This window comes from Lytechinus variegatus, chromosome 7 (assembly GCF_018143015.1).
Source record: "Lytechinus variegatus isolate NC3 chromosome 7, Lvar_3.0, whole genome shotgun sequence".
Classification (NCBI taxonomy): domain Eukaryota; kingdom Metazoa; phylum Echinodermata; class Echinoidea; order Temnopleuroida; family Toxopneustidae; genus Lytechinus; species Lytechinus variegatus.
In genome coordinates this window covers 9422027-9432984 of record NC_054746.1, presented here as the reverse complement: position 1 = coordinate 9432984, position 10958 = coordinate 9422027, and the positions used below count along the sequence as shown (strand labels likewise).

General features: G+C 37.4%; 1 protein-coding gene across 1 annotated transcript; it reads right to left on the bottom strand.

The window, feature by feature from the left end:
- Positions 1-3710: 3710 nt before the first annotated feature.
- On the bottom strand, positions 3711-10909 carry LOC121418392 (E2F-associated phosphoprotein-like). The gene is made up of 4 exons (XM_041612232.1): positions 10725-10909; positions 7707-7885; positions 6797-7000; positions 3711-5510 (listed from the first exon to the last, which is right to left on the bottom strand). The coding sequence occupies exons 1-4, from the start codon at positions 10838-10840 to the stop codon at positions 4933-4935; spliced, it is 1077 nt and encodes a 358-aa protein (XP_041468166.1). The 5' UTR covers positions 10841-10909; the 3' UTR covers positions 3711-4932.
- Between the last annotated feature and the right edge of the window lie 49 nt (positions 10910-10958).

Here is a 10958-nt window from a genome sequence, read left to right as displayed (position 1 = left end):
TCAGTAAAAGCTTATTTCATGCTTAGCAGATTTCATAATGATTTATATAACTCCGCCAGAATATAGCTATTTTTATAGGAGATAAATATGAGAAATAATAGAATAGACATCGCTTTTCTTTGAGTCAAGGTTACTAGAAACAGCAGCTTTAGCAAAATGTTTTCATTTTTGGAGCATGTGAAGGTAAATTTCTCAATATCTGGTCACGTTTCTTCTTGCAAGCTCATATATCACTCATAAAATGAGCTTTTGTTCAAATTGAAAATATCATGAAGCTCTACAGCAGCGCTTCTCAACCGGTAGGCCACGGGCCCACTAGTGGGCCACAAAGCTCTCCCAGGGGTTTGCGAGAGGCTCCAGAGAAAACCAAAAAATAGGGGGAAAAAACTTAAGTATATTTCATATGTACTATTTCATGAAAAAAAATAATGTTTGATCGGTCTCCCTGGGTCAAACAGCTAAAGCACGCTTAGGTATCATGCATGTTGCAATATACATGCACATTGTATGATAATTTCGATCTAACTGTGATGTGAACCTCAAGCCACATGTGCATGCAAATTGTAGTTAATATTGTCGCCCGGACCTTTACGCATACAGTAGTTCTCAAACTGTTTGTTTCGAATGTGCTTCAGAGCTTTTGGTTCAAATTTTGTGGAACACACTTTCATCAAAATGGGCCATTTTTTTTCAAAGCGAAAGTGTGAGTGGGGAATCATATCTATTGTTGAAAAGTCTAAGAAGGTAACTTAAGAAAATATGACCCTGAATACATTATGTTTGAATTCATCATGACTGTCAGTGATGCAAAAGCAATGTGTGTCGAATGAAGTTATATTGTCAATTAAGGCACTTAACGCTTCAGAGACACCTAAATACAAAACATCAGAAGACTGCAGGAAAGCCAAGAGTATTTCAAGAGGAAAAGTCTGGATTGAATTCACAGCAGAAGATCATAGAGTTATGCACTAATATGCTCTTTATAAACAATTTCTTTGAGTCGAGACAAGTACCGGTAGTCATATCGCTTTCTCAAAATTTTGGTAGGTGGGCCTCGAAAAAATCTGAGAGAGTTAAAGTGGTCCTCGAGTAAAAAAAAGGTTGAGAAGCACTGCTCTACAGTATATCTATTCTTGGAAAATTTATTTTTAAAAATATGTATCTTTTAGAGGTTATTGCAGATTTGCCAAAATTCTAGATAGTTAAAAAAGGAAATCACTGTGTGTATGATTCATATGGGAGAGATACAGTGTATGAGAATTTTACATTTTTTAACCTAAATGTTTTGGACAAATAGGGACAGTAAAATTTAAGTATTGTCATCAATAGCAGTTTGAAAAAATTACATTGTTGATTTGTTAGAACTCTAACATATATCTACACTGTATACACAACAGACATTTGATAATTGTAAGTATATTTAAAATTCATGTAGAAAATGTTAGGAGTTCATATGTAGTTGTTGTATGTGCCATTTCATCTATACTATCAATCTTACATACAAAAAAGTGAAGGGGGGGTAGAATGAGGGCAAGATCAGATCACAAATATTAGTGATTTTGAGATGTTGGTTTTTCCTATTACCAGCAGTATGCACTACCACATCCAATGCTTGCATATTGTGCATATGATCTTGGGTGGTATCTTGAAATTAATTAATCTGGGTCTCGTAACACAAAGGTTAGCGATTGATTGTACACTTTACTTTGATGATTGATTGTATATTGTGGTCAGTGCAACCAATCATAAAGATATTCTTCTACGATGATTGTTATTGCTTTGTGTTACATACCCCCTGGTTAGTCAGGAGAAAATGATAGATTTCAATTTGATACTGGATTAGCTGTATGAATGAACTGTATTTAGCACATGCTTTCATTTAGTCTAACTTGTAGTGATATTGATTTGGTATAGCAGGTAATATCTGATAGTTTAGAGACACAGGCACAACTAATTTCAGAATACCACCCCATCTTCCATAACTACTGTACAATGATACTCTTTGTTGGTACTGTGCTTTTGTGACAGTCCGTGCTCATTGAAATTAAATATGAAACTATTTTGATTGTTCAGTGTTTGTCCTTATTGTGTATACAGCAATGTTTGCAAGGTCAGTGTTAATGTGTCAATGCTGATCAAGATAACGTAAAATAAAAGATATGAAAACACTACGTACATCATAAACATGCTTCTTTTGATGGTTAATTTCATTCTGTCAAATATTGTCAGTTTATGAATCTTAGCAATATTTTGTGAGGAGGGTTAAATGCATGCTATCATAAATATCCAATAGGTGAGCTGATGTCTTGTCCTCATTCTCCTTTTATATCACATCATAAGTCATATTTTTATAAATGTGTGTGTAAATCATGTCTCGTATCTAATGAAATAAGTTGAACAATGAATGGGTCATCCTATTATTACATTCTTGGAGGAAAATGTGAATAATATAATACCATTTAATTAAAAAAATACAAAAGAATGAATTGGGAGATGACATCATTAACTTGCTCAATGCATATTATGAGGACATGCTATAGAACTGTTCTACCAAAATAATGCTAAGTTGTCAGTAAAAAATCCTTGTCGATTTTGTATGTCTGATTTTAAATGATAATTTTCAAACTATTATTATTATTCTATAATATGTCACACAAATTGCAGCTCTGGAATTTACAGGTATATATTATTTGGAGACAATATGTTCAAAGTTAATCTTGTAAGAATTATTATTTTATGCTGTTACATAAAGGTATGTCCATTTGAATTGGGTTAGGCCCGTTTTGGGTACACGTTTACACGCCCGGTCAAGTCAGCGCACGTGTACTGAATTCCATGACCCAAGTACACGGTAGCATCTGTCTCGAACTTGCGTGGGAGTTGTAAACAAGTGAACAATTATTTAATCCAACACAATTCTATTACCATGCTCACAGTCTCACATTAATTCCAAGTTCTCAGATGCTGCACAACTTTCAATCACTAAAATTCCACTTTCACACCCACACCTACCCGTGAAGTTCTGTGTTTGCGCAAGAAGCCACAACACTCCCTCACAATTTTTTTTAAGGAATGAAATCTGTCTTGGGCCGGCCTGGGGCGCACACAGGAAGCGTGCACAAAGTTTACATACGATGCAGTGACGTTATGCTTGACAAGCTAGCTTTTTGCCGCGCCTTTGTAGTAATCAAATGGGCCTACTACTTACTACCGGTAATTGATTTCTCCAAAATGATGCCTATTCACCATTAATTTGAAGTTCATTTTAATCCTAGTTCGAGTCTCACCCGTCTGTTTGTGCTGAGATAATTTATGCATGATGAATTCATGAATATAATGAAATTGTCAATCACGCATGCGCATTGTGCTTTAATCAAACCACATCACAAATTCCTTAACGAGTGATGGGTGCCCTTGTCTAAAAAAAGTATGTCATGTCAGGATTGATTTTGTTCAAACTTCGTTGCAGAAACTCTTCTCACAATTGTAATATCACCATAGAATACAATTTTAATTACTTTACTTTTTGATATTTATTCCCATCAATTAGAATTCATGAATATAAAATTATGTCTGATCAATCGCGCATGTGCAATGTGCTTCTTAATCTTGGAGACGTCTGGAGATATCTTTGCTGACATTACCAATATTTTTAGTATGGCCACAGAATGTTCATGATTTAACAATAATCATTCAAATAAATTTAGAGCTCAATTTGAGACATTTGTATTTATTTTGATCGAGTCAGTGCTCTGCAATTGTCCTGTGTCTGAAAATGTATTATCAAAAATATCGTTATCAGGATTAATTCTTGAACATCGTCATAACTCGTATTCCACAAACTTTTCTCACAATCAGCATAGAATACCAATTCAAATGCCCATCCTGAGAAAATTACGTTGATATTTGATATAAAATATACAAATTATGAAGGTAAATTGCAAATTGGTCTATACCAGCTTCTTCTACATTGTGTTTTGTCTCATCCTACAACGTTTAATCATAATTTGTCTCCAACCAGTTTGTCTACTAACCATTTGGTCTACCGGTAATAGCTATTTACTAGTAGCCAATTTATCATCTGTGTTGGTTCAGCAACACTTCATTTGGATGTGCCGTTTATGAACCAAATTTTCATTTGATGTAATAAAAATTCATAAGGAGGAAATGGAAATTAGACAGACTGGGCTTAGACCATATGACAACAGGACGAGGGTATTAGACCAAGTGATGTGTAGATCAAATTCGTAGCAGTGGCACACCAAATGGGTTGAGCACCAGTGATATTAGACCATATGAGAAGTAGACCAGGTGAAAATAAACTATTAATAATGTCATTTTGATAAAACTCCTGTACTCAAACTGTAAAATTCCTGACCAGAAAAACAGTTGCAGAAAAAAAAGTTGCAAAGAATGCTTGGCAATCCAGTTTGCTAGTCACATTTCACAAATTATACTCATTAGAATTTATATTTGAATACTCAGTAGAGTACATGCACTAGACAGGATTGGACAGTGTATGTACATGCCGAAATTTGGAAGAAATAGAATTTGTACCTAACATTAATTTAGCATTGATTAGTTGAGTCATGATTAGTGAAAAAGGTACAGGCAGGGTATCAATAACAAACTAAAAGCTGAACAGTTGCATTTTCATATTTTGATAAAATTAAAATATTTAATAATCTCTGAAAATGAGCCCTCGAATAGTGGATTTCACTTTTGTAACATGCACTGGTAAAATCAAGATTCTTCAAATATATGATACAGATTCATGAAACTCTGTGATCCTCTGATTTTTAATGGGTACATAAAAAAAAGTTGAATGCTTGCTATTCATCTGTCAGAATAGATAAGTGAACGTCTGTGATCATGGACTGGGAAATGTCTGAAATCCAAAAGTAGGGTCCTCCAAAGTCGAAGATTTCATCCTCAAGCTGCACTAGACAATACATTGAAAAAGTGATAGATCTCATGTTTGTCCAGGACGGCCACTTCTGTGTTGCAGATTGCACACTTGACAGGGTGGTACAGTTCATCCCCAGTGGATGCACCTCCCTCCTCCTCATCCACTTCTCCCCCCTCATGCCGCCTCTTCTTCCTCCACTTCTTCTTTTTCTTGGATTCAGGATACCTCAGTTGTTCGCTCCGGATGATGCAGCAGTTCATGACGAACATAGCCCTGTACTGGTTGGTGTAGAGTTCGTGCCTTTGACAGTCGATGCAGAGTGTTGTCATACAAGCAGGACAGTTCAAGATGGCATCTGTCTTTGGGATGGACTCTTGACTCTTTGCACCTTCCGCTTGGTCGGGTTTGGGAGCCCGAGCTGACTGGGCAGAAGCGCCAGTCCCTGAGGGACTTTCTGAAGAGGCCAGGTCATGTGATCGCTTAGGAGCCCTCTTAGGGTAGTACTGTGCTCTTTGTTTGTTCATCCAGGTTTGGTTGTCATCATCAATGTTAGGGTCATATAAGAGATCATCATTGGTTGGAATGCGGTGTTGCTTTTTGGCTATGAAATAGTAAAGATATTCAAAGAAAAGTGGAAGAGGCAAGTGGTTAAGTCAAATGGTTGAAAGCTGTTTCAGAGAGAATTACTTCAAAATGAAATTTTCTTTAGTAGGGATATAATAGCTGGTATTCTTCAGGCTGCAAGAAATCACAATTTTTTTTTCGGTTCATGATCTTTTTCACTGATTTTCAATAAAGAAGATAAATCCTAGCACTCCATAGGAAATGTGAACTGAAACATTTCATTAGTCTCAGAGTTAACCCTTGGGTGTCATTACGAGTTCAATTTTATTTTACATGCATCCTATTTCATACTCGTACTCTGCCAACTGTCATTTGGCAAGACATCAATCTGTATTTGCCCCTCGCTATCCAGGGTTGTTATGTGGTAAAAATACGCACAATACCAATCATATTCAACATATCCTATTCGTTTTATGATAAAATATGGTCTGATTGCTGTCTGGAAGTATCTAAAATTGGGCCATTTTGTCTAATGATCATGTAATTTTCTATATTGTAACTATTTCATGGGTAATTGCCAATTAGTATATGCTTGCTTCGTCTTTAATTTTCATTTGGTCTCATCCCCCATCGTCTAATCCTAGTTAATCTACAAAAAAATTATCGACTAACCATTTAGTCTAATTACCATCAAGCCAATTTACCATTTTGCCTAATTTAATACATTTAGGCTACATATATCATTTTTGTTTAATATCAACTTGGCCTAACCCCAATTAGTCTATGATTAGATGAACTGTATATGAATCATATTTCCATTAGACAAAATGCTAAATAATTGGTAGCCAAAGTTGAAAAATAGACCAGACCATCTGGACATTAAATGGGATTTAGACAAAGTGGGTATGAGACTGAGTATATTGTAGACCAATCAGCAATTAAACCAAATGGCCCGTATTCTGAACTCGGGTTTAAATTAAACCCTGGTTTAAAGTTGTGGTTTAACTACGGAGAGGCAATTGGAGCACAAATCCCTATCAAATAGTACGCATTCTACATATTAGCTCATATGATACCCAAATTGTTCATAATTGTCTGGGAATGATAACTTGAGTATTTTCCTTCATTATCAAAGCAAAAGGAAACAAAATAGTAAACATAAGAAATATACAATATAGACAGAATTTTTGAACTTTTGGCTTCCCATACTTTTAGCAGAGAGTTAGACCTGGGTCCAAGTTAAACCGGACTTCAGAATACGGGCCAATGGGTTAATTCAACCACCATTACACCTGCAAGCTGTGATTGTAAGGATAAGCATACCTTGCTCCTTGTCTTCACCCCCGCCACCCGCTTTCGCACCCTCTGCAGAGTTTTCCTTTTTCTCCTCTTCTTCTTCATCAGAGTCAAAGTAGACTTCATCATAGCACTGCTGTTGAGTAGGTCCTCCAGGGTGTCCACTTGATGGTGCTGCTGACTGCCTCTGTTGGGCATTGGATCTGGCTGCTGCAGAAAGCCTTTTCTCCACTGCCAGAAATGATAAGAGTACTACAGGAAGTCAAAGATGATGGTTATCCCACATAACTCTTGGAACTACTGCACATGTCATCATAAAACAATGAAGAAGGAGCTAAAAATAACACAATGTTGATACATTCATGGGGAGCATGACTAGTCTCAACTAATTACTACAAATTGGGGACACCCTTTTCAAAGATGCATTTAGCCCATACCTCTACCCCCCCCCCCCCAAAAAGGGCTGAATATGTATGAATAAGTCAGTTTCAAATTAAATATTTCATAATAAGACACCAACTAAATGCTATTCATTCAAGCCGTGTCTTCTACTATTGTGATCATTAATAAGTGACTTTCGCATTATGAATAATCCATGAGCCACTTTTAGAACTTAAATCAAACTCCTAAAGGTCACAAAGTTGCAATTCACACTGATCAATTATCAGCCTGAAAGGGCTTCCTTAGCATTGGAGCTAAGCAGAATGGTGGTAATTTGGACACAGATTGTCAGCTGGTAGACAATTTTAGTTCTTCATCCCCTTGTTTCTTTTGAGATACATATTCACCCCAAAATAAAAATAAAAATTGCTCCAAATGTACTGGAAATCAAGCGAAAAAGGGAGCATTTTTCGACTTGGGGAATGAACATGCTTTACACCTTTCAATAGGTAGTGCCACCACCGGGATTTTTTCTTTCCCTTTTACATTAACTCACCATCAACCCTGAATTGTTTCTCATGGTTTTTCATGGTCGCATCCAGCTCCATCTCCATCTCTTTCTCAAACTCATCTTCACTGGAGGACATCTGAAGGCTGCCTCGGCTCAAGCTCCTCGTCAAACGCCGTTTCTGTTCTGGAGTCCCATTCAGGATGATATCTAACTCGTCTTCAGAGCTACATTCAGAAAGGAAAAAAAGAGACAGAAGCAATAAATAACTTAGTCTTAAAAGCAAAAAATGAGTACACAGAATTAATTCTAAACATGCATGACAAGTTACTTCTTAATTATCAGATTATTAAATGTAAATCAATATTGCTTTCCTTTTCTTCTTATGATGATCTAGTCCCAGTCTGAATATAACATAAAAATGTAACCTAACTTATCATAATTTTAGAGTTTGAACATCAAATTTATGTTCTCACAAATGTTGCACAGGCTGGATTCCGACTTCTTTCATATCATGTAGATCTAACCTAATAAATTTACAATTGGAATCACAAATTGACAGGTTACCTATGCAAGATGATGGGGTAAAAAATCGATGTAAGTGCAAACTTTAATTTAAAATGATGAAGTGAAAAATCTGTACTTCAACCAAGTTATCATAGATGAGGTAAAGTTCAAGTTCACCCTCACGCCACACTGTCAGTGTCACTGACAATGTTTTAGTTTTTGCTTTGAGTTAGACTTTGTGAGAAATTGTGACCAATCACAACCGATTTTCCTAAAACCTTAATTTTAGTGGAGAACATTTCTGATTTAAAAATTTCTGTTATTTATACAATCAACTGTTTGTCTGGGTGAACTTCCCCTTCAATTCAAAGTTCAACCCCACTATTCTTTGGGTACGCGTAGCCAGGAGGCTCCTAGAGAGTAAAATCATTTACTAATGTATGCTTACTCTCCACGGAGCCAGGCCAAGATTGCGTCCCATTCATGTCCCTGTATCGCAGAAAAAAATGAAACTTTCGTTCCCGAGATTTCTTCTTTCCTTCTGCCTTTTTCTAAAAGATCTAGCCCTAAATCATGTAAAAGGGATACAACTTCATATCTGACATTTCTACGCTATTGATTTCATTTCCAAACATGAATTCATTAAAAAAACAAGACAAATATTATTATGACAGGGAAAACTTACCACTGTGTTTACGTCGCCATCTTGATTTTTTTCGCCACATGCGTGCTGTAGCCTTGGCGAAAGCCCAGGGGGCCACTTACATTGACGAGTGGATACCATGCGCGACCAAAAAAACATGTAAAAAGGATGTCTTTTTCAAGATAGGGCACGTTACGTACATAACGTGATAAGGGTGTCAAAAACACAAAAATAATTTAAAAAGGGTATCTATTTCGCTAGGAAAGTTACGTGTTTAGGGTCAAATTTGCGGGGATGATAAAACAAAATTAAAATGTTTTATAAAGGATGTCCTTTTTGCCCCGTGACTACGTGTTTAGAGTCCAATTTGCGCGAGGTGTGGGGTCGTACCAAACCAAATGAAAACCGACGACCGAAGGACCTGTGACATAACAATAACATATTCCTGTACTTGTTTAGGGGTTCATTTCAGGGAATATTTGCTAAGAGTATCGTTTTGTTCCCAATACTTGTTAAGGGTAGGTTTTCACACGCCAATACTTGTTAAGGGGTGCATTTTCTGAATATGGAAATTACGTGTTTAGGGTGCTTTTCAAGACCCCATGGTCGCGCATGGCACTCGTCGATGGAAGTGCCCCCCGGGGGCGAAAGACAAAGAAATCAAGATGACGCAATCCCTGGCTCCATGGAGGGTAAGCATAAAACTTTTGCAAGTTTTAATGATTTCTACTCTCTAGGAGCCTCCTGGCTATTTAGGATGGGGGGTCAGGTGTCTGGACACTTTATCTTTTTGAAATTGAAGCCTTCTTTTTTTGTCTTTGGATTACACTAAAAATATGAATTCAACACTTGTAATCATCTTCTATTTTGTTCTTCATGTTCTTTATAATATGGCAGTGTATACAGCCACACGCGTGTGTCTTTACCATCCAGCCACACGCGTGTGGTTATATCCAGAACACCTATCTGTGGATACCGCCACACGCCGCCAGTAATAACAGTAAAACACGTACCGTATGTAGGTCTGACCGTCTATATCACAATCAAAATAACCTCATTTCTTCATTAAATTCTTACATTCTAAACCCCTTTGATTTCTTTAAATCGTTTCAATTTCATTCTCACCGTCTTCTTTCCTTGCTTTTCTTGTCTTGTTACAAAAGGCCGCCTGTTAAATAGCAAATTTCCACACTTTTTCTACTTGTGTCGATTCTCTACTGACTCTAGGCTATGTGCGCGTACGTGCGTACGTACGAAACCCAAACTGTGTATGTCTACTGCACTGCGCTGCGCTAACGCTGTATGGGTCTGCCACCGCGAAGGAAGCCAGAATCGACACAAGTAGAAAAAGAGAATTTGCTGTTAAACAGACGACCGTTTGTAACAAGACAAGAAAAGCAAGGAGAGAAGACGGTGAGAATGAAATTGAAACGATCTAAGGATATCAAAGGGGTTTAGAATGTAAGAATTTAATGAAGAAATGAGGTTATTTTGATCGTGATATAGACGGTCAGACCTACATACCGGTACGTGTTTTACTGTTATTACTGGCGGCGTGTGGCGGTATCCACAGATAGGTGTTCTGGATATAACCACACGCGTGTGGCTGGATGGTAAAGACACACGCGTGTGGCTGTATACACTGCCTTATAATATTTCCTAACATTTTGTACGGTACTAAAAATTGATGAAACTTCGCTTGTAAATTTTTCCAAAAGACTTTCTAAATTGATCATCCGGACACACAACAACTCGGTATATGACTAAATATCGTATAAAGGCTATATGTTTATTTAGCGGCCGCGGCCGATGCAGCCAGGCGACATACCAGTGGACCACGGAGCTCGAGCTCGAGCGGAGGTTGCACCGTTGCAGAGGATCCGCCGCCCAGCCCGAGCCGGCCAGCGCCAGATTACCTTTCATTTTCCTCATCGACATCGTTGACGTTATTACGATTTCCACTCCCAGTTCCACCCCTTCCAAAAATATTAAAGGGAACATTGCACACTCTCTGATCGTGATCTTCATCCATGGTCAAGCTAAACAAATCTGGAAGTTCTTGTAATAAAAATCTCACTCTTTCTGCAGTATATGGGACTGTAGCCTGTAGCCTAGTGTTCGCTCGACGGTTTCGCCTCGTCTACCGCGCC